The sequence below is a fragment of the Phalaenopsis equestris genome, unplaced genomic scaffold, assembly GCF_001263595.1.
Source record: "Phalaenopsis equestris unplaced genomic scaffold, ASM126359v1 Scaffold221112, whole genome shotgun sequence".
Classification (NCBI taxonomy): domain Eukaryota; kingdom Viridiplantae; phylum Streptophyta; class Magnoliopsida; order Asparagales; family Orchidaceae; genus Phalaenopsis; species Phalaenopsis equestris.
The window spans coordinates 174481-200465 of NW_018239352.1; the positions used below are offsets into that span (position 1 = coordinate 174481).

At 34.6% G+C, this 25985-nt stretch overlaps 1 protein-coding gene across 1 annotated transcript; it reads left to right on the plus strand.

The window, feature by feature from the left end:
- The first annotated feature begins 955 nt into the window (after positions 1 to 955).
- On the plus strand, positions 956 to 25985 carry LOC110037556 (nudix hydrolase 14, chloroplastic). The gene is made up of 7 exons (XM_020742229.1): positions 956 to 1410; positions 1815 to 1920; positions 9051 to 9128; positions 23186 to 23278; positions 23542 to 23631; positions 23814 to 23912; positions 25606 to 25985. The coding sequence occupies exons 1-7, from the start codon at positions 1133 to 1135 to the stop codon at positions 25840 to 25842; spliced, it is 981 nt and encodes a 326-aa protein (XP_020597888.1). The 5' UTR covers positions 956 to 1132; the 3' UTR covers positions 25843 to 25985.

Sequence of the window (25985 nt, forward strand, 5' to 3'; positions counted from 1 at the left end):
TCATTCGACTTTGGGCTTTGATCATGCTTCTGATTCGACACACCTCTGATCATTTCTAGCATATGATCATTCAGATCCTTCAGATCTTAAACTTATTAGAGCATAAACTCTTTGGTGCTCTCCATGTTGTCAACAATTCTCCTATTGTGTGGTCTTTCTCCTTGCATAGCTCATCTTCTTGCTAGTGACATGATTAACACTTGCCTCACCTTTCAGGATGTTGAATCCAAGATTATCAACGAATCACACCGATGTAATAGAGTGCAAATAAGAAGTGGTAAAGAGAGAAAAGAAGTGATGAATAATGTACTATTCCTAAATTTTTTTCTTATTTATAGAGGAGATAGTGCAATGGTGATATTACATTTTTACTTCCATTTAGAAGGAGTATGTACTAGAGCATTTAACGTCTTTTACAAGTGTGAGATTATTGTCTAACTGCCTTTTGGCTTAATCAGCTAAACTTAGTTGACTTCAGGTCGACGAGGCCAATTTGGCCGATTGAGCTTGGTCGGTATGTTCTGACAGCTGATTCAACCTTGTTGAATATCTTCAATCCCTGGTGAGGAGACTTTGGGTCTCCACGGAATAGTCTGAGACACTTTGCAGAACTGGATCTTACTTTGGATCAACTCTACTTGTGGGTTAGCTATCACACCGAGTCGACTTTCTTGTAACGGTTGGCTCTGATGCTCTTTTATCTTGTTTGTGGCCGGGTGGCTCATATTTGAATCATCTAGTCGTCTTCTTGGTGGCCTCGTGGCTCGGTCAATTTTACCCTAGTTGGTTTGGCTCTATGGCTTTGGTCATTCGGTGAGGTGGGTACACTTTTTTGATGCATACCATACCATTTTCTTTTCTTCTGAACCATAAGATCTCTTTATGATTAAAAGATGCATCTTTTTGATGCACACCATCAGAATCTTTTGAATAATACTTTTTCGTATGACAACTTCATTGCTACTTCTTCGAACAAGCTATCCCTGGATGCTAAATCTTAACGAAGGAGCTATGATGGTGGATGGAGCCGTGCGTAGCTTTCTGAAAGTTGTGTTCATTACAGATGGGCCGCAAAACAGGCTCGTTCCCTAAAAGCACATTCAGGTCTTAATGTAACAAACTCTGGTTAGCCATGACTTCCTTGACAGCCCGCGCGCCACTGCTTCTTGACTCCATCGTCTCTCTACGCCGTCAAACCCACCGCGACCTCCACCATTTCCTTCCGTGTCCGTGGAGAAGCGGTATCACAGCTGCGAAGAACCTTTGTTGCCGTTGCCGAATCCATTTTAGTTATCGAATGGCGTCCGGCAGCACGCAATCTCCTGCTACGCCGAAGCAGACCATGACATTGCCGAACGGAAACCTCTTTGAGATTTTTGCTGGTCCAGCCCTTTCAGAATTTGAGTTCAGGTACTTGGCTTTTCTATCTCTGTATATATGTTTGTAGAATTTGGTAATCCGGAAAAATCCCAGTGTGGAAATTCATTGATCAGTTGGTGTGCGTCTCCTTGAGCAGCGAATGCCTTGCGGTTTCAAACGATTTTAAAACTTCTCCTTATGTCGCTGAGTTATGTTTGGAGGCATGAATACTTTGCAATCTAATGTGAAATTTTGGCTGTAATATTGGATGCTTTTTTCCAAACGGCTTCAGTTGATTTATGTCGCGAGTGATTAGCTGAGAGTAGCTGATGAACTATTTGAATAGAAGTTCGAAAACTTCTGCTCAAATTCATATATCTTTGTGGATAGCTTTAGATGTTCCTAAACTTGATTATCGAAGTTATAGATTCTTTGATTTGTGTTTTTGATCACAGAAGCGCCATAGAGTCGCCTTTGTTCAAACAGTGGCTGAAGAATATGCAGGGTGAAAGAGGTCTTCTAGCGGGCGGACAAATGCATCTGCAGCGTGTCGAAGTTCAGGTACTTTCTGAAACTTTTTTAGGCACAGTGCTATCTGGAAGAAAAAAAGCGCTGCTGTTTATTTATTTATTTTTATTTCTGCAATATTTGTTTGCAGGAATTAAGCGATTCTTCTGACGAGCTTCTTTTTTTTTTTTTTTTTTTTTTGGGATTTTCTCCAATTTTTTTGCAGAGATTTTCTGCAAATTTTTGTCAAACTATCATATTATCTTTCCTTGTTATGCTAAAAAATTGAGCCAGAGATTGAGGATTGCTTCATTTGCTATTGTGCTTTTTGATCTAGAACACACAACCATGTTAGTAAAGCAGAGGAATAGAGATAAGATTTTTTTTTTTGAGAGCTCAAGAAGTGAAATACCGAGGCCTTGGCCAATTAAATAACTTTTACTGTATTTGAAGCACATATTAGATTTTGCCCTTCGCCGGCTAGTTGGAGAAGGCATCATTACAATGTCTTAATAAGAGTTTTCGAAGTTGTTGGTATGATGCAATGGATGTTTTGGAAGTAGACAATATCGACTAGTTTAAGAATGGTGTTTGTGGTTGACAGAGATGATGAGGCTGTGGCAAACTTACATTTGTGACATTGTAATCCTAGCAACATGAATAAATCAATTGATTGATCACTTTTATGATGGTTGCTTCTAGCGACAACAAATGTGCTGGTTGTGATGTGAATGGGTGTTTTCCATGATACCGTTTTAGGGTTCCTAGAAGATATTTAAAAAGTAGATTTTGTGGGGAGGTGGTTATAGAATAGCGAGAGAAAGCTAATATGTGTTGTCGGTGGTGTTTGGAAGGGATTGCAGGGATAAATCCACTGTTGGACAGTAGGTTTGACGACGTTGACAGCTTTCACGGCTGAAATCAATAAGTTGGATGGTGAAAAGGCATGATACGGTTGGCGAGTTGATTCAACCACCTTTTCCTAAGAAAGATACTAATACATCACTTGCAAAAGTAAAATTATACAACACTCTTTAGGGCAGAATCAAATATTACAACCTCTAAAACATAAAAACAATGCAAAAAAAATTTTTAATAAAAAATTACAACATATTAAATCAAAAGGAAAGATTTATGCTGAAAATACAACGAAATCAGTGAGCTCTGGTGGCATTCCTAGTGGCTGCAATCGTAGGATCAGGATTCCGTGATATGCAGGATTTCACTTATTCAGCGATTTTGGGGCACGACAACTCCCACATCGTTCTTCCGAGTTAGAAGAAACTTCCTTTTCTCTGAAAAGACCTGGATCCTACTATCAGATGTTTTTTCCTATAAAATATCTTAGGAGATATCCAAAGTCGCGATTCATCACTCCTATTTGACCATCGGTCTAGGACAACATCGCAGAACTTAATAACGACTTCTTTATCTGAAATGCACTCTTCTTTAACTTAATAACGACTACCTTTACCATTTTGTCTGGTGAAATATTTTTTGCATTCAAAGACATGTTCCATTGTCTGAATTAAGGGTCCGTTTGGGGCAGCTTATTTGGTGCGGTGGCGTTTTGAAAACGCACCTAGCCTGTTTGGGTAAACTGCGTTTTGGCAGCTTATGAGTTTTGAAAACGCAGAACACAACGTTTTCACACTGCACCTATCTAGGTGCGGTGACAGCTTTCTGGCAGCAGTCTGGCTTTTCCAAAAAAATAAAAATTTGTAATAACTACCGTACCTAGCTTATCAGCAGATTATTTTTAATTAGCTTATCTGCAGATTATTCAATAAGCTGCAGCTGCCCCAAACAGACCCTAACTCGATTAACTTTTCTGGATCCATATGATTGTCAAGATCCGACATGTCAATCTTTACTCCAAAATCCTAGTTTCTCCTCAAATATTCCATGCCAAATTTTCATGATATTGGTTCTTCATCACTGGAAACTACCTAGTGGAAAGAATTTACTTCCTTCTCGCAATCTGACAAGTCATCATTGTGGCTACAGATGATCTCACTAGATTGTCTTCTCTCAAAAGCCACAAACCTCTGTTGCATTTTTAGGATTTTTTGCTGCATGCTTTCCATAGTGAGCACGTAAACACCTCATTGCGGGTTTCTCCTTTCAGCATGACATCCCGTTCCTCCAATGTAAGTTTTGACGGAAAAGGAAGACATGGTTTAGGGTTAGGGCTAAGGTTAGGTGGATAGTGTGAATTTTTTTTTTTTGCTAGGGATCCTAAAGGGTATTTGGCAAATGGATTTTGTGGGGAGGTGGTTGTGGAACAGCGAGGGAAGGCTAATATGCGTGATCGACCGTATTTGGAAGGGATTACGTGGATAACTCTGCTGTTAGACAACAGGTTCGATGTTGTTGGCAACTGTCTTGGCCGAAATCAACAAGTTGAATGTCAAAACGGCATGATAAGGGCGACGAGGAGGGTCCACCACTTGTTTCTAAACATGATACATATATACCACTTGCAAAAAGAAAATAATGCAACATTTATTGGGGTAGAAATTAAATATTACAATCTTAAAACACACAAACGTAAAGAAAAATCTCCTGAACCAAAAAATAATAACAGATAAATAGTCCCTCAAGTAAAAATAAAGGAATATGAAATAACTAAAAAGGAAACAACTATATTGATAATATAACAAAATCAATGAGCTCGGGCATCATTCCTGGCATTTATGATCACAAGGAAATAAGTTAAGTCTACAAAAAGACTCTTAGGGTTTGAAAATTAATTTTAAATTGAGTTTTTTGTACTTACGCCCCTAGGGATAAATAATAATTCAAATATGGGACTTTTGAATATGAAGATCTCACCACCAGGTCTACAATTCTATTTTGTAAATAGATAGAAGGCAGTCTCTTTTCAAAGCCCAAAATCACAACACTTTTACAAATATTTTAAGCTCTAAATGATTTGAAATTTTATATAAACTTCGTGGTTATCTCCTAAGTCAATAGCAATACATTGAAATTTGAGCCCCAACCTTAAGGCTTAGATGAGTAACACATGAACTACTCTTGAGTAGTCTATGTTTTAGGGTGTCTATATATGCAAGTCAATTAAACATGCTTTCAAAATTTTGACTGTGCATCTTGGTGTAAATTCCATATTAAATTCATTGCTCAAAATTTTTGCCAGTCTTTGTAGCTAATAAAACTCTTCAGGATATTCAAATACATGTGTTAAACCTACATGTGCTCTACCCAAATAAATTATGTAATTAAAATTGAACGGTATGAGAATGCTTTGTAGGTTAAAATGAAGTTTTCACTCATTTCTTCTGATAAACATGCAATATTCATTTGAAAAATTTAAGATTATTTTAAAATTAAAGAACCCTCTTATACTAACAGTCAAATCCAAGATAATTAAACCACGAATGCTATCCATTCGGGTTTCCTATCTAGAGGGTAGGGTAGTGTGTCCCGCTCGACTAGTCCGATTTCTCTCTTCACAAGGATTGTAGTTGTCAAGTCTAGTAAACTTACAATAAACAGCCAAATCATAAAGATAAGATTTTATAAGTCCAAATCGTATAGTTCGATCTCCCTCCTTATAAAGACTGCAATAATAAACTAAAATGGCTTTCAAATATAATTGTTTTAAATGTTTAACCCGATGAGGGTCTTATTGACTGAAAATCTTAACCGGAGGGGTTTATTTCAAACCAACATTAAGTATAAGTTTAAAATCAATATTTAAGTAAAATTAATCACTTAAAGATAAAAAACAAAAATCCACTCACCCTCCACAATAGTTTATTGAGGGTGATAAAATTTTGAGTGACTTCAGCTCACAAAGAGTCAATGTTGCATAAAATGTGCCCTTATATTCACAATCAAAGAAATTGCATGTCAGTAAGAATATGACCTAAGTTCTCTGTCCGCGTGGTTTTGTCGCTAAATGACACCACAAAATACTTGTTACGACTAGAGCCATCGGAAATGACATTATTATATTACTGTCATGACCACAACCTGTATATTAACAACTTTCTATCATCTCGAGTTGTGAACCATAAATGTACAATTTATTTGACACAGTTTTGTGTTAGCTAAGCTGTCTCAGAGAAACATCCACCATATATCTACAAGGATCATGTGGACGACACAACCCATGATTACTGATAAAGGATCTTTCAGGCCCAACCTATAAGTAGATTAGGAACCACGAAGACCCAAAATGAAGGAATCATGGGATCTTGATCTGGTTTCGTCATCGTTTCCCCCACCATCCGCTTTAAGCTTTAAGTGATAGGATTTTACAATTTAAAATATTATTTGCTGCAATTTTATGCTGATTATTCTATGTTAAATGACTAGCCTTAGTCGAAAGTGCTCTCCCGTTAATGAGAGGGGTAATTAACCATAGAGGCTTGCACTTATGAGAAACTTTGAACCTCAGATAAAAAAAAAAGTTATTGCAAAATGAGGGCAAAATCTCTCGGTAGTGTCTTATCTAATATTCCATCAGCCTTTTGAAAATTTGACCCTCAAAGCGCTCTCAACAATACAACAAATACAAAAATAATAGAGTCAGGAGAGCGGTTGTAATTTTCGGAGCCATACATGTTCAACCTATAATGAACTGGTAGGTACTTGTGTTGCATCTTTTTTCACCTTGGTTTAAATAGTGATTTTGTTTTTCTTCCCGTTGGCATATGTGCTTCAAAATTTCCCATCACATCAATGCACTCTTGTTTAACTCGATGGCGGCTAGCTTTATCATATGTTCAATAAGATATCTTGGTACTTAAAGACACATTCCACTCCTTGGAGCCACTTAATGATCTCATCCGGATCCATGAGACAGTCAAAACAAAGAAAGTCGCCCTGCACTCTAAAATTTTGGCTGTTTCTTTGATATTTTGTGGCAAATCTCTGGGGCATTGATTCTTCATCACTGCAAACTGCTTTGTGGAAGGATTCACTTCATCCTTTCGATCTGAAGAATCACCGTTGTGGTTAAGGGTGACCCTTTCGGATTGTCTCCTCTTGAAGACAGTAAATTTCTATTACAGTTGAAAGATTTTCCTAGAAAATTCCGGGACTTCTTTTTGCGGATTTCTCATAAGAAGCATTGTGTAATTTCCTCTCAATCATGTTCCCGATAATTATCTTTTCGGTGGCGTGGATAGTATTTGGGTTTGGATGGGTGGAATGTGTATGGCGTGATGTTGGATGGGAAAGAAATTTTTGGTGGTTAGCTTGAAAAATCAACAAAGGGATTTCGGTAACCCTAGAGTAGGACTAGGGTTCGGCTAGCTTTGATACCAAATAATACCTGAGTTAACCAATAATAATTCAGAAACAAATGATATTATCGAAACCAGATAGGAACTTACAACCACACAAAACATAAATATGAAATTGCAAGAAATACGACACTAAGTTCCACTAGGGTTGGATCAAAGGGGTGGTTTAGGTGGTCGGTGAGGGTTTGGAAGGTGTTTGGGTGGTGGAAAGTGGCGATAGGGAAACAGGAACATCAAGATGGCTGTTTCTCAGGTCTGGACCGCAAACAACAGCAGGAATCAATATGCGTTTTGGCTGTCCGGGGTAGTGGCAGCCGAGGGGCCGGTGGTTTGGGGTTGTTGGTAGCAAGGAGGAGCGACTGACAAGGCAAGAACAACAATGGGCGGCTGTTCCGGGGTGCTGGGATGAGGTATGACAGCATTTGGAGCGATTTTCTGGAGTGGCAGCAAGTAGAAATGGGAGGGAGGTGGCTGATACGGTTGGACTGCAGGTAGACAGCAAACAGGTGCTGTTTGGGGCAGCTGCAACAAGGAGGAGGCGGTTGGGAGCGGTTTGGGAAGGATGTGGAGGGGGGTAGAGGGAGGGATAATGACCATCTCGGGTGCAAGTTAGAGCTGGAGCACCACAGGAGGACCCTTGGATACAACTCTAGAAGGGAAAACATGAGACACCGACGGCTGTCCCGAATAAACTCACTCAAAAAAACTAACTCTACAAACCTTAATACAACACATATTTAAGAAATTACTAGAAAGAAAGGAAGGATAAAAGAAACTCTCTAAAATATAGAAAGAAAATAAAAAAATGTCGTTCGATCGCAGAAACCGTGGCTCACATTCTGCGTCCGGGGCATGGCGTCCTGCATCACTGAATCTCATAGATTTTCCGATCAGCTAGTTTGACTTGGGATTTCCTTGTAATATGTTTGGATCTTTCCGTGCTCTTTTTCCCCATTAGTATACCTATAAATAGAAGCTATTTGGGTCCAATTTGATGTTGTTGCATCCCCTGAAAATCCCTTGCATGCTTTATATTTACCTGCTCGCAAATACTTAATGAAATAAAGGTCTCTATTAACTCTTCTATGAAAACCTTATATTTAATGTTTCACTCAACAACTGGGAAGAACACCCGGGCCATAACTTCTTCATCATAAGTGAGATATTTAGGATTTATTTAGTTTAACTATGGCTTGGACGAGTTAGTAGCTTGTTTGCCAATTTTATCGTGTGTTCTCTATTATATAAGAGCCTACATGTTGTGATATTTTCTCGGTCGGCGCTTGTGAAGTGATGGAGGAAATTTTTGAAATCCCAAGGAATGTGTGCTTGGACATAGGCCTGTGGATACTGAATCATATAAAAATAGCTTGTGTTTTTTGCTTTTGCTCATTACTTAACTCTGAATGTTTGCTTTTGTCCTTGTAATTTTGAATCAGTCTATCACTCAAAAGCGTCAAGCATCTAATTTTACATTACATTTTTTCATCTATTTTGATTATTGATTGAATACTTATAAATTTATCAAATTTGATTATATAGTTCTTAATTTGTACATTAACATCAATGATCGTGCTTTTATGTTTGATCTATATTAACATCAATGCTCCATGATAAATTTCGGAAGTATGAACCTTGCCCATATAAAAGATAAGTACACTATCTTACCTTGACATATCTCTGGAGAAATACTGTACCCTTATTTGACCAAAATAAACTGCAAATGGCTTCAAAATTTTGATGGAAAATCGTTCGTGCAATTGTAAACGGCAAACATAATTACTACCATGTAAAAGTAACATCAGGCTTTCAAACTCTGTTAATTTTTGTTTGAATAATGCCTTTGTTTATTCATCTTGTGGAAGTGTAAGTCCACCTCAAGATTTTAACCAATTAACTCCAAAGCAGGGAATTGATATGTTTCAAGACCGTATTGGCTTTTTAAAATTCAAAGCAGAGGTATATGACACACAAACGGGGATGAAGGTATGATTTGATATTAGCATCAAATTTGCTTTGATAACATCATATAAATAAATAAATCTCGCCTGTTTAGTTTGTCTTCTTGAATAAAGGGAAAATTTCTGCTTTCTGTGATGAGAATTGACATGGTCCACGCTTGTTTCTTCTAATATTCTGATAAGATAAATGAGAGGTCAACAAACTGGCCAAAACAATTGATAATATCTTCTTACATTGGATGCTAACTCAAGTTGAAATGTATCGTTCTGTGCATGACAATTTACAATTTCATTTATCTATTTCTTGCGCTTTTTCTAAAATATTTTATTGTTTTTCAACTTCTTATATAGTGGCCCCTTACGATGCAAATTGTATAAAAATAGGATATCCTGCATGTAAATTTATTAAAAAAAAGGGTGTGTGAAATAGGTACATTTGAAATTGTAAAATCATTTGTATGAAAATATCCCTTTTTCAATTTGTGCATTGTTTTAAGTTTCCATAAATTTTGATAAAATTACAACTGCTTTTGGGATCGTAATTAGCCAAATTTCAAACAATGACTCTTTAATCAAGCCCATCACGCTTTTTTAGTTGTATAACTTTGTTTCCACCATCACTTCATTTTAGGAGTTTTGATAATTGCGATTGAAACATTATGATAGACGTCATTTTTAATTTTTTGTGCCTTTTTTGAATTTAGCCATTTCATCACCTAGCATTTCAACGTGCTAAAGAGTTCCGCATGATAAGGATGGTTATTCCAATTTGCACATGTTGCATATCAAGCACGTACATTGGAATCTTGCGAAAATGGAAAAGAAAATTATTTGTAATTTGTTGTTATGCTGCATTTTATTAAAGAATTCCACGTGCTAAGGGCAGTCATTACAGTTTGCAGTTACATGCTATATAAAGCACATACACTAGAGTATTGCCAACAGATTGGAAAATTAGTATCTTTTTAATTTGTTGTTATTTTAAGATGACAGGGAGACGAGAATTGGTGTGGGATGTGATAGATTTTTGAAGAAATATACTGTGTAGAAACTATTAGCAATACAGAATGGTTTTCTTGGAGTCAATTTAATGAATAAGTTCTCTCAAATTCCTCCTAGGGATTGCTTTCCTTTCAATTGTATGTATTTAAAACTAGTTGATGGGACTACTGAGAAAATTAGATGAGTTAGAGACTTAAAACCCAAAGAGAAAAATCTAATTTTGAGGTCGTTAAGGTACTTAAATATTTAAAGAATGATAACTGTGATAAAGAGAATAAATGTGGCATGTTCGATAGAATTTTTAAAATTTTGGCTAAATTTATCAAAATGCTCCTCTAAAAAATCATAAAATGGCTCCAATTTTTCATTTAAAGGGTGAGGAGAAGAAGAGAAGAGTGAGCTGACAATTAAAGCAGTACTCTTGAGGAGAAGTGCTGGTGAACGACCACCAATTATTGGTGACCACCACCAACAATTCTTGCAGTCAACTATAACTATTGTAACCACCAATCATGACATTTGTGATCTACTGCCATTGCAGCTATCAACTCAGTTCTTATAGTCCAATTATGACTATTATAGTCAAGCAACTATTATAAAACAATAATTGTCAGTTTTTATAATATCCTTTCCTAATTCAGGAGAACAGTGAACCTCTGTACTTTAAATTTTCTAGGGAATTATTTCGACTGAGCTAGTCCTCATGATTTTTTTTTCTTTTCAGGGTTGTTTCCACGTAAAATATGAGTCTCTTACATATATATCTCTGTATGTGCTTAAAATTTATAATGAGCGTAGATTTAAGATTTCTCAATCATCGAGAATTTTCTAGCACGCATCATATATTATAACATAAGGGCCTTACCATGGATGGCAATATGTTAGTTCATAATTATTCCTGAAGAATCAATATAGACAATCATAAACTGAGAAGCAGAATAACTAACCTGGATCGTGACTCATTCCGATGACAAACCTGCGGTGCATATGTTTGTAATATCATAAAATTACTCTCCTCGTGGATCAAACATCCAACCGTACTTTATCCCCTCAATTATTCTTACCTGGATCGTGGCTCATTCCGATGACAAACCTGCGGTGCATATGTTTGTAATATCATAAAATTACTCTCCTCGTGGATCGAACATCCAACCGTACTTTATCCCCTCAATTATTCTTAACTACTACTCACATGGTCCTTTTTTCTCAAACATAGGGCAAAATCAAGAAAGTGGGCAAACAATAAAAGGCAAGCGCACAGGTGAAGAGATATTACAATAACATTAATGTAAAATTTGAACAAGCGCTTGCACTTGACTCATAGCTCTTTGGGAATTATGGGAAAGAGGAGAGTTGCCAACATCAATGGAGATTTCTAATAAACAAGATGCAGGCGCTGAATACTCAAGGGAGAGCTTTTAAACGTGATAAGGATTGTAGAGTTCGTATATCAGTTAAAAGTAATGTCGACCATGAATTGTTTTCTCATCTTCCTTTTTGGTTGAGGTAAAATTTAGCATAGTTTTATATTCTTACTACACATTATCTTGGTTCATTCAACAATAAATGATTGCTTTCATTAAATCAATAATAACTTGGGGGATCACTACATTCTTGTTCTTGATCCACTTAAGTAGATGCAAAGGAGACAACTAATCTCAATTAAACTTTTCTTCATTTATATTCAAGCGTCGGTGATCTTGCTTGTATGGTTGCCACAACAACAACAAAGCCTTAATCCCACTCGGTGGGGTCGGCTACATGAATCCTTTTTCTCCATTGCGTCCTATTTAGTGTCATATTTTCATTAGTTCTAATAAATTAAGATAATTTTTTATACAATAAGCCCCAAGTCTTCCTAGGTCTACCTCTGCCTTTCTTAACACAAGTCGAATCTAAAACATCTACTCTCCTAATTGGATCATCGGATGGTCGACGTTTAATGTGACCAAACCATCTAAGACGACTTGCTCTAATTTTGTTTGTCACAGGAGCTACACCAACCTTATCACAAATATATTCATTTTGCATTTCGTCTCTAAGTGTAAAGCCACTTATCCACCTAATCATTCTCATCTCGGCAACACTTAGCTTGTTATTATGCTTCTCTTTTAAAGGCCAACATTCAGCGCCTTAGAGTATTGCAGGTCTCACCACCGTCTTTTAAAATTTTCCTTTCAGTCTAAGCGGTACTTTTCTATCACACAAAAGGCCCGAAGCATTCCTCCATAACAAACCAACTTGAATTCTACTATTAACATACCCATCTATATCACCATCGCTTTGAACAATAAACCCGAGAGATATCTAAATCGTTCACACCTTTTAATAATTAGATCACCCAAAGTTACACTTTTGTCACTTGAGCTACTACTACGAAAATTACATTCCATGTATTGAGTTTTAGTTCTCCTCGAATGAAGGCCTTTTGACTTCAACGTAGTCCTCCATAATTCAAGATTTTCCTAAGCTTTTTCTCGTCTTATCCACTAGAAGGATATCATCAACAAAAGGCACACACCAAGGTACATCCTCATGTAAATGTATCATAAGACCATCCATAACTAAAGAAAAAAGATATGGGCTTAAAGCTGATCCCTGATGTAATCCAACAGAAATAGGAAAATATTTGGTCAATCCTCCTTTAGTTTAAACACAAGTAACAATTCTAGCATACATATCTTTAATGATTTGAATATAAGTCATATCAACACCGGTCTTCTAAAGAACGCTCCAAAGGACATCTCTTGGAATCTTATCATATGCTTTTTCTAAATCAATAATAATCAAATGTAGGTCCTCCTTATTATCTCTGAAGTTTTCCATCAAATCTCTCAATAAATGTATAGCTTCCATGGTAGACCTGCCCGACATAAATCCAAATTAATTATGAAAACTCTTTGTATAGATCTTAAACTATGTTCAATTACCCTCTTCCATAATTTTAAAGTTTGACACATCAACTTAATTCCTCTATAATTTGCACACTCTTGTGCATCCCTTCATTCTTAAAAATGGAGACCAAAATACTCTTCCTCCACCCCTTAAATATCTTTTTAGTTTTTAAAATAATATTAAAGAGTTCAGTAAGTCAATAAACTCCCAAATCTCCTAAATATTTCTACACTTTAATTGGGATATCATCAGATACTACAGACTTTCCACCTTGGTTTTCTATAAAACCTCCTCAACTTCTTTTTTACTAATGCGATCGTAAATTTTTTTTCATTATTATAATTAACGATATTAAGATCACTAAGATCGATTATATTTTCAGAAACTACTTTAAAAAGTTTATCAAAACAACTCACCAATCTATGTTGAATATTTTTTTTTAAGAAAATCATTTTTTGATTTTCATCTTTAATACACTTGGGTTAAATCTTTAATTTTTTTTTCTCTTTGTTTAGCTAGTTTGTACATATATTTTTTACCCTCCTTAGGATCTAATCTATCATAAAGATCACTAAAAACAAAATTTTAGCGTCACAGATTGTTCTTTTAGACTCCCTGCTAGCCGTTTGATATTTTTTTCAGTTCCTTAAATTTTTTACAATTAAACCAATTTTTATAATATAACTTCTTATATTTTATCTTTTCTTGCATATTATTATTCAACCACCAACTATTTTTATTTATAGGAACTTTTTCTTTTGATTCTCCAAGTACATCTTTTGCTACTTGTTTAATAGTGTTTGTTACTTCATCCCACATAGCATTTACTTCTTCATGAACATTCCAATTTTTAAAATCTTGAATTTTACTCATAAAAATTTTTTTTTTGTGTCTTTTAAGTTTTTCCATCTAATTCTATAATGATGAGTCATAGTATTCTTTATTTTACAACTCTTCATATTAAAATCAAGAACTGATAATCAATGTTGGGTGCTTAAATCCTTATTTGAAATGATCTTACAATCTTTGCAATTTCTTCTTCTCATAAGAAAATAATCAATTTGTGTTTTATTAGATCCATTATTATAAGTAATAAAATGTTCATCTCTTTTCTTCAATAAAATATTTTTAATAACAAAATCATACGCGAAAGCAAAATTTAAAATGATTCAACATTCTTCATTTGTCACTCCAAAACTGTAGCTACCATGAATATTTCTGAAATCTTCTACCACTCCGCCGACATGCCTATATAAATCTCCTCCAATCAAAATTTTTTCTTCAAGAGGTATCAATTGTATTAAGCCTTCGAAGTCATTCCAGAATTTATTTTTAGTCTCTATATCTAAACCTACTTGAGGAGCATAAGCACTTATAATATTAAAAACCTTAGTATCAATAATAATCTTAAGGACCATAATTCTATCACCAACTCTATTAATTTTTACAACATTATCTTTCAAACTTTTATCTATAATTACACCTGCACCATTTCTAGTGTGCACCATTTCTAGTGTGCTTACCAGAATATCAAAGTTTAAAACCTAAGTTATCAATCTCCTTAGCCTTTTCTCTCACCTATTTAGTTTCTTGAATACATAAGATATTAATCTTTTTATGAATCATAATATCAACTAATTTCATTAATTTACCTTTGAGAGTACCTATATTCTAAGATCCTATCTTAATTTTAGTTTTATTTGTTTCATGAACTAATTTCTTTAACTGCATCTGTTCGTAATATGGGAACTTGCTTATTTGACACTACATCCGGGCACCTGTGTAGCGGCCCTTGCACATTTTTCACTGTATCCAGACCATACAGCGCGTCGCTTCCAGGGGACGCTCTAGTACTTACACAATGATCAAAATGATTCATGTAATTATTTTTTCGATAAGTTTTGTGTTGGCTGTCGACTACCTAACACAACTCTCTATTTTTCACATCTGGGCTTGGGACCGGCAATGACAGTGTTAAACATTTAAGAATTTTTCTAAGACGGTCATATAGACATCAATCTTCCAAGATTTTTAGGGATTATAAGAGGATTATGCTCAAAATTAGTAAAAATTATATGGAATTGTTAAAAGTCTTTGAATAATTTATTATATTAGTTATATATGGGAGGATTTTATGAGAACTAAACTTTGGTAGGTATTAAAATTTCATGATTTTATGATTAATGTTAATAGATATTTATAAATTATTAATCAAGAAACGGATGTTTGTGACTTTTTTTATGATAATTAAATTGGAGAAATATTTTGAATCATTGATTTACGGAAAACATTTTAATAGATTATTTTGCTTTCTTTTATGTTTATTGCGCAATATATGAATGCTTGGCCAATGTAAGATTATTTTGAATGTCGTTTTTATGGAGCATGAGCCGTTAGAGTGAAAATACCGGTCATGATCTAAAAGTCGGACAACTTGTGATTTATGTTTGATAGGTGATTCTTTATTTAGTAAGAGATAAGCTTAAGTTTTACTTTTCAGGAGTATAATCATTGCTACTTGTTGGTATGTTTAAGCTGCTGATAATCTTTTGTGAAATATCTTTATTTATTCATAGCGATTCACATAATCATTTTGACATGATGTGATAGACTGTTTTACAATGTTATTTGTCTCTTAAATTTCTAAAAATATTATATATTATTTTAATTTTTGAGAAATACCCACTTATATAAATCATTAAATTTTGTTGATATATAACAAATTGAATTATGTTATAATCTGCAATCAAAATTTTATATGGTGTATATTTATATGTATGATACATACGTTATAGGTTTAATATTTTTTGGATATTGGCTAGCTCGACCTCAAAGTTTCTAGAGTTATGACTATTTTGAAAAACTATTAAGTTTTCATAAAATGTATGTACATGTTTTCACGGTTATATTTGATAAAATTGAATGGTGACGTTTTTCTTATTGAACACATGTATAATATTAAGTACATTCCAAACACTTAACCATAAGTACGGAAGAAGTAAAATGTTTGAAATCAATTATAATTAATCTTGATTCTTATATAGAAGGCTATGTCTTGCTAATAAACAGTAAAGATGACTTATTATTACTCTACATAAAGTTAAATTATGACTATATCACTTGTGCAATGCTTGCAAGTTATGTAAACGAACGAAAGTTTACTTTTTAATTTCCAAAATGATGCCTTGCCTTTTAGAAATTTGAAATTTCCTTGCGTGAAATTATTTGGACCCATTTGCTCAGTTTAGCTTACGTAGTATTTATCATAGTTATTCTCTTATAAATGATTACTAATATACACTTGGGTTATGTTCCTAGCTAGTATAGTGATATAATTAATGTGATTGTGATATTTATTAAATGGTTCAACACAAGAAATGACCTTTAATTGAAGCTATTAATAGTTATCATGGTTAAGAATTTTTTAATCATACGCTTGAAAATTTTTTATAATAAGTAGACCCCTCAACATGATGATATTGTTCAAAGAAATTGCATTTATCATAAACCTCATAAATCACCATTCAGTCTATCAACATTTTAACAGGACCATAGCAAAGATTAATTGGAAAACTATTCTACCTATCTCATACTCATCTAGATGTTGCATTTCTTATAAATCTCATGCTGTGGAATTTTGTGTTTTTTATTTAGATTTATCCTCATTTATTCTTATCTTATTATGTTTTTAGCTCTTTCCTTGTGTGTTTGTTGTATTTTTGGGAAGTTTTAATTGTAGGAATTATGTTTGCTCTCGAGTTGACTCTATATAATGAGAAGAGGTGTATTTTGGAGAAAAAAAGAACAAGAGACTTTTTTCCTCTCACATTTTTCTACATGGAATCAGAGTTTGGTTGCAAACTCTAGCTCTTCTTCCTCCATCAAAGCCTCTCCGTGGGATCCTTTCCTCTCCTTCCATGTGATTCCTATCAGGCAACTTTTTCTGCGCTTCCTACGTGTCCTGATTTTTTTGTGGAAAGAAGTCTCAACCTGCCTTCCTGCTCGAACAGAAGCTGTGACTGGCCTTCCTGCATGAACAGAAGTCGCGACCTATAGAGTCGTGTCCGACTGCGACTTGCGACTTCCTGCCTGAACCAAAGCCGCATATTGCACAGAGGAATTTTTCTCTTTATTGCAACTCCCGAGCCTACAAAACACGACTTGCGGCCTTCCGTCGTCGACGCATATAATGTTCCTGTCTTCCCATCAGGCGTCACTCTTTTCGGTTCATCCTTCCTTCTCTGGCAAGCACAATAGGCTATCCTCATCTCTCACCACCTTTCAGGAGTTCTTTTCAACCCTAAGCATGCATTGGGCTTATGATAAAATACGACATGAAGATGTCTAACTTAACTGTGGTGGTTAGTTCGAAATTAGAGACAAGGAATTTTATCCAACCAGCCCTAGAACTCTCTACCTCTATCACAAACCGTAAACTCAACAAACATAACATTCTTCAATGATCCCAATTCGTGTTTATATGTATTTGTTGAAGGGAAGAGATGAACATCTAATGTGAGAGGGCATAATTCCAGAGCTCATTTTTCCTAGCCATCACTGCTAAAAGATCCAGGATCATATGATCATGTCTTGGTTGATTAATTCTATAACCCCAAAAGTAGGAGATAATTTATTACTTTATAGGATAGCGCGAGAAATTTGGGAAGCAATTCATGAAACTTATTCGAGTACTGAAAATAATACAACATTGTTTGAGTTTGAGAGAAAACCATATGAGCTTCGATAAGAAGGTTTGGGTGGTACTTAATACTTCACACTATTCAGTTGCTGGTTACAATTAGATATGTATGATACATATGTATGGAAGTGTCCCCAAGGTTTCATAATGTATAAAACAATAGTGGATAAGAAGAGGATGATCAAGTTTTTATTGGGTCTAAATATGAACTTAGATGAGGTCAGAGGAAGAATTACGGGGTTGAAACCTCTTCCTACCACTAAGGAAGCCTTTGCTAAAGTTTGAAGAGAAGAAAATAGGAAGAAACTCATGATAACAGGAAGTGTGATTCATCTAGCATTGAAAGTTCTGCTTTTGTACTCATACAGCTCTTCTAATGTGTCAAAGATAAAGAAGAATCGTCCCTAGTGTGAACAATGCAAGAAACCTGATCACACAAAGAATAAGTATTGAAAACTACATGAAAAACCTGCATATTGGAAACCAGGGCAAGGGTGGAAAGAACAAGACTATAAGGCCTATGCTGCCACCTCTTTTGAAGGCTTAGCCAAACCCATTCCCTTCATTAAGGAACAATTGGAGGTGTTGAAGATGCTTCTTTTAAAAGCACAATTGAGGAACATACCAACTTAATGATAAATCAAAGGTATAATATCCTTTTTCTATCTCGCTAACAATGAGAGATTTTGAGCTTGGATAATAGATTCAGGTGCTTCTAATCACATGACTAGAGATATTCATGATATCACCAACTACCAAAAGTTCACCTGCTCTAGATTTGTTAGACTTGCCAATGGATCTTACTCCAGGATTGTTGGGAAATAAGATATGAAAGTTTCCAAAGATATTCAACTCTCTTCTTCGCTATATGTTCCTCAATTAGATTTCAACTTATTTTTCATCAGCAAGATTACTCATTACTTGAATTGCGTTACTAAATTTCACTCTAACTCTTGTGAATTTTAGGTCGTGGATTCGAGGAAGGTGATTGATAGTGTTGAATTGCATCAAGGTCAATACCTGCCCATGAAAAATTATTCTCTTAACACACAAGTGTCTTCTTTACCCTTTTCTTCTCATATTCTTGAGTCTTTTCCTAAGTCTGTTGCGTCTGACACTGTTGAGAGTCGTGTTTTGTTACGATATTGTCTTTTGGGTTATCCCAATTTTCATTATGTTGTAAAATTGTATCATCAACTTTTTATTAATAAAAAGCTAAAGTTTTATCAGCGTGAAACATGTAAATTGACTAAACGTAGTCGTCATGTCTATCATATGTCTCAGTACAACCCTTCTCTATCATCCACGATGACATTTGTAAACCATCAAAATCAAAAAAACATCAATGGAGCCGGATAGTTTGTATCCTTTATTGATGACCACTGTAGAACTAGTTGGATATTTCTTATGAAGGAAAATTTTGAAACATCAAAAATTTTTGTGTCCTTTTATAACATGATTTCCAATCAATTCCAATTTAAATTTTAAATTTTAAAATTGATAATGCAAATGAATAATTCAACCTTATCCTTGGATCTTACATTGCAAAGAATGATATCATCTACGTGAGTTCCTATGTTGAAACTTCTCAATAAAATGAGATAGCTGAGAGGAAGAATAGACATCTCCTTGAGGTATTTAAGTCTATAATGCTCTTTTGCAATCTTCCAAAAGGTTTATCGGGAGTTGTGCTCACAACAATCCACCTCATTAATAGAATGCAAAGTAGGGTTCTTGGATTCAAAATACCCTTGATATTCTGATTGAAGAATACTCTAATATCAGAGCTTTCTCATCTAATATTCCTCTTAAAATATTTGGTTGTGTTTTTTTTTTTTGTTCACATTCACTAACAGAATTGTATAAAACTTGACCCAAATAAATCAAATATATCTTTATGGGGCATGCTTCTAACAAAAAGAGGTACAAGTGTCATTCGTCCAACAACAACAATATCAACAACAACAACCAACCTTTATCCCACCAAGTGGGCTTGGCTACATAAATCCTTTTTCTCCATTGCGTCCTATTGAGTGTCATATTTTCGTTTAAGTTTAATAAATTAAGATCATTTTTTATACAATATGACCAAGTCATTTTAGGTCTACCTGTGCCTTTCTTAACATAAGTCGAATCTAAAACATCTCTCCTAATCGGATCATCATATGGTCTTCATTTGATACGACTAAACCATCTAAAACGACTCTCTCTAATCATGTCCTAGAGCTACACCAACCCTCGAATATATTCATTTCACATTTTGTCTCTATGTGTTAAGCCACTCATCCACCGAAGCATTTTCATCTCAGCAACACTTAAATTTGTTTTATGCTTCTCTTTTAAAGGTCAACATTTTGCACCATAGAGCATTGCACCATAGAGCATTGCAAGAGCATTGCAGGTCTCACCATCATGTTATAAAATTTTCCTTTCTGTCTAAGCGGTAGTTTTCTATCATACAATAGGCTCGATCCATTCCTCTACTTCAACCAACCAACTTAAATTCTACTATTAACATCCACATCTATATCACCATACATCTATATCACCACACTTTGATCAATAGACCCGAGATATCTAAAATGTTCACACAATTTAATGATTTGATCACTCATAGTTACAACTTTGTAACTAGAGCTACTTCTACTAAAATTATATTTCATTTATTTAATTTTAGTTCTACTCAAACGAAGGCTTTTAAATTCCAATGTAGACCTCAATTACGAAAAAATATTATAACTCCAAATATGTTACCTTCTTTGAAAACCAACCCTATTATCCCAATCCTGATATTCAGAGGGTGAGTCTAGGTGAATATCACACTTGGGACACCCATATTGATCTAGAGTCATCACAACCTATCTGCTTCCAACCCTACTATAGATACCCACACTGATCCATAATCATCACAACATATTCTCCTTCCATCTAACCATCCTGTTTCCCAAGTTCCTCCTACTAAATCTTGTGTGTACACTAGGAGAATAAAAAATCCAACGCAAGGTAAAGTCAATATATAACCACAGGATTGTTCACAACCAAACCTGAATTCAACCATTTCTGAGGTTCTAAGGGAAGTGGAATTCAACGGAGAAGATATGAAAAGTTGCACATATTATCCTAACCAGTAGTATGTTGCCTATGGGAAGTTATCATTAACTCACAAAGCCTTTGTATTTAATCTTAAAAGTGTGCAGATACTCAAGTCGATTCATTAAGCACTCCAAAGTACATAATGGAAAAAGACGGTTGAAGAATAGATCTAAGAACTTAAGCTAAATGGCATATAGACACTTACAAAATATCCTCCAAATAAAAGATTTATTAGATGCAAATGAGTGTTTAATATTAAGTATAGTGCATTTGGGAGCACTAAAAAGTTCAAGGCTATGTTAGTGACCGAAGGTTTCACCCAGCCTTATGGGATAAACTATCAAGAGACATTTATTTCAGTGGTTAAATTACACACTATAAGAGTTATTCTATATTGGACAGTGAATAAATAGTGGGAATTGCATCAACTTGATATCTAGAATGGGTTTTTGAATGGAGATTTGGAAAAAGTGTATGAAATCCTCCAGGATTGGAAAATGAATTCATTAAACATCTTGCTTGTAAACTAAAAAAATCTTATTATGGCTTCAAACAATCGGCAAGGGCTTGGTTTGATAAGTTTGCCAAGACTGTGAAATCAAATGGGTACATCCAATGCCAAGCAGATCATATACTATTTATAAACAATACACAGGGAGGTAAGAAAATAATACTCATTGTCTATGTTGATGATATGATTTTGACATGTGATGATGACAAAAAGATTGGAAAGATTAAGGAGGTTCTTGCTACCAAATTTAAAATTAAAGATCTAGGGACGATGAGATACTTATGGGCATGGAAGTGGCGTGGTTGAAGATGGGGTGCAAACTGATTGAGACTCCTCTGAATTTCAACAAAAAAATACACTCAGGTGAAAGAAAGACATCAATAGAAAAATGTAGATATTAGAAATTTGTGGGTAAACTTATTTACTCGTCGCACACTAGACCTAACATCTCTGTACTCTGTCGGCATAGTGCGTCAGCACATGAACAACCCAAATGAAAAACATTTAGAAATGGTGTACATAATATTAATATTTCTTAAGAAGATTCCTGACTGAGGATTATTTTTTAGGAAATTTGACAACAAGGTTGTAGAAGTGTGCACTGATGTTCGCTAGATAGGAGAAGTCATTGACAGAAGATCCACCTCTTGATATTATTCCTATGTATCAGGATATCTTGTCACATGGAGGAGTAAGAAACAAGTAGTGTTCTCTAGAATAAGTGCATAATCTGAGTATTGTGCATTTGTTTTGGGAATTTGTGGAGTATGAATTCAAAGGGTACTAAATGAGCTGAGATACTCTACGACTAATCTCATAAAGATGTTTTGTGACAGCCAAGCCGCCATCAGTATTACAAAGCATCTTGTACATCATGATAGGGCCAAACACATTGAGATTGATAGACATTTTATCTCCGAGATTGTTAGCAGAGTCATTATTCACTTAATATACATTTCGACTCATCTTCAACTTGCTGATGTCTTCACGAAATCTCTTCCTCTAGGTAGCTTCACAGATTTGAACACCAAGTTTGGTCTCTACAACATTTGTGACTCAACTTGAGGGGGAGTGTGGAATTTTGTGTTTCCTATTTAGATTTATCCTCATTCATTTCTCTATTATTATAATTGTAGTTCTTTTCTTATGTGTTTGTTGTACTTTTTTGTAAGTTGTAATTGCAGGAATTATGTTTACCCTATAGCTGACTCTCTTTATAATGAAAGGAGATGTATTTTGGAGAAAAATGGAATAAGAGGATTTTTCCTCGCATTTTTCTATACATAAACGGTGGAATCTCACCTTTAGGTTGCCTATAGATTTCTTAGAAATTCAAAATCTAATTTAAAAAAATGAATTTTCAGTAAAAGGCATAAAACTAAAAATAAATGATTTTGACTATGCGAGATTATTGGTAGATATAAGATTAAGAAGGCATTTACATACATAGCACACAATTATAATGTATTTATCTATCTCACGCCTAAACTTTCATATTTACACACATAGCGTTCAAAATTATTAATATCACAAATAATAGCACCATTATCACTTTTTAAAAGTGAAGTAAACCATTTCATGCATATGTCTAAAGCACCAAAGTGCAATGTATGTAAATATGAAATTTAGGTGTGAGATACGCAAATACATCATAGTTGTGTGTTAGTTATGTAAATGCTAATACAAGTAACACCAAAGCTATACGTCTGCTACACTCATATATCCCCCATTTTTCCCTGTGCCTTGTTTGATTTATATTGCCTGATTTGCACCCTTCTGTTGCATAACTTGAATCTTTAATTTTGAATGTTTCGTTATTTTCATTCTCGATGTAAGTAACACCTTTTAGCTGAGTATTAAGATTACTTTTCTTATCATTAAGGTTCCAGGAATTGTTTTTGCGAGAGGGCCATCTGTTGGCGTGCTGATTCTTCTTGAGTCTGAAGAGGATACTTATGTTGTCCTTACAGAGCAGGTAGAAAGTGGGGAACTTCCGTGACATGTATTTTATGTTGTTTTCAATTGAAATACCTGAAATGTTATAGTTGAGCACTCCTTTACCTTGCCTGAGGGAGCATCTTCATCACCATAAAGTTGATTTTGCTTGCATATTGTGTTTATGTTTTCGTTCTTTGTTCTTCCTTTACTTGATGTTTGTATTTTTATGTTGTTGTGAATCATTGGCCATGTAACACATTAGAGCTTACTAAGGTTTTTGTTTAAAAATATACGTACAAGGCCAGGGTTCCTGTTGGAAAGTTACTTTTGGAGTTACCAGCTGGAATGCTGGATGATGGAGGTGATGTTGTTGGTACTGCAGTTCGTGAGGTATTCTGCTCTCTTTCTTGCCCTTCGCCCCATTAGCACCATTTTGCCATGTTTATAACCATTTTTCTTCTTTCGTTACAAGCAATTCATATGTTATTCTTGCTTCATTTCTTATTTAACTATCCTTGCATTATTTTCTTTCTCTTTATTTACCTTCCGATAATGCAATGATGAACTTGCAGGTTGAAGAGGAGACTGGTATAAACCTGAATGTGCGGGATATGGTGAACCTGACAGCATTTCTTGACACCACAACCAGTTGCAAAGTTTTCCCATCCCCGGTTATTGTCGAATTTTTCTAAGTCGTTGAGTTTAGCCATTTTTCTGCTATCTGTCATTTTACAATTTATTTACTAAACTAACAAACCTGGTCTGCATTCTGTAGGTTTTTCTAAGGACCAAAAGCAATTTCCATGTGTTGGGAGATATTGGGAGGAAAAATAACGTTATTGTTTCTTATTCACTTTTAAGTGGACCTATAAATAAATCTCAAGGGGAATAAAATAAGAAAATAAATGATCAGAATTATATCCTTAATTATGAGATATCTTATATCATAATCTCCTTTCCATTGATAGGATGTTATTTAATACTTACTAAATACTCCAACACAAAATACATCAATACTCTCCTTCAAGTGGGAGCATATATGTTCGGGAGCTCCAAGTTATTATATAACCAAGAAAAAATAAATGTCCTAATGCCTTGGAAAAAATATTTCTTATCATTAAAAATGGAGACATTTGGAGTAATTTTTTTTTTTTTTTTTTGTCAACCACATCATCTTTTATAGAATGACAATTCACTCCAATATATTTGGTGTGTCATGTTTTATTGGTAAATGCGAATGGCAGCACCTTCTCACAATATAAGTTCATGGGTGACCAAATTCTCCTAAAAAAATTTAATCCTTGCAGAGTATGCCTGCTCTATATTCAACTTTTGCATTAGTTCTAGCTCTTGATCTTTCTAGTTACTAGATTTATTTTAATAAGTATGTATTATTCAAAGTTTGACTTCTTTTCTTCAGTGGAGCTTAAAAATGTCATTAGAGAAAACTTAAATTTTTGTATGCAACAGATCTTTCTAGTTACTAGAATTTTTGTATGCAACAGATCAGATCACTATTGTCATCGTTGTAGATTTCACTATGGCTTCTCAAAAAGAAAAAATGTAGAACAATAAAAGAATATACATAAATATTCTTTAATGAAATAAGCACAACTTTATCCTCTGGTATCCTGTTGGAAAACACCGACTAGAAACACAAAGTTATTCTTTTGTAGGAGACAGAAGAATACAATAAGGAAATAAATAATCTTATGTCTTCAATTATAGGATATTTTTTTCCATAATATTTTCTTTTTTTTAGAAGTCTACTTGTACATACCAAATACTCCCAACAATGGAATTCATCAACAAGAATGTGAAAAGCTTCATTTTGACAACTAATTAATGAGTGCAATTATTTACTGTTGAAAATTGATTTTAGCACCACAAAATATTCCTAACCAACTGAAGTCTGATAGAGGGAGAAGAGGAGAGAAAACAAAGAGGGTAGTGGCTCCCACAAACTCCATCTACAATTTGGACCTTTTGGCCAATTGTGCTATATGAAGTTCCGCAGGGATTTTTGTCTTTTTTCTTTTTTTTTTTAAAGAAAGATAAGAGGATATTTGAACTGTCCAGCAAAACAAAAGTTTATAGTTTTAAAAAATGGGTTTGAAAACTATTGGAAAAAACGTGATGCAAATTACAGAATTGAGGGAAGAGCAAAATAAATTGGCATTTATCTTTCTTGAATAGCATACATGTTGTGTGTACAATATCAAGTTGGCTATTTACACACTCCCTCAATTCTAATCTAAATTTCTCATTCCCCTTCCATTCCACATAGTATGTTTCTTAATTTATGCTTTAGTTTTTCTTGATTTGTATTGGAAAACACTATTCATCTTGCCTATTACCTTACAGGGTGGTTGTGATGAGGAACTTAATCTTTTTCTTTACAAAGGCCCAGTCAAGAAGGAAATTGTTACAGCATTGCAGGGGAAAGAAATGGGTCTGCGCAACCACGGTGAACTGATTAAGGTACATGTTATTCCCTACAATAAGCTTTGGCGATTGACAGCGGATGCCAAAGCTCTCATTGCTGTTGCATTATATGAGATGGCTAAAAGAGATGGTCTTCTTTCACAAGCAAATGTATAAGGTGGCTTTGCTTTTTCCCTAAGATTTTCTTTTTTAGAATTAACTAGTTAAGTAGTTTGTACAAATATATGTGAATATCTTAAGGAAGGATTTTCAAATTAAAAAGGAATTGTTGTTATACATCTGATTTATGTGATGGTGCA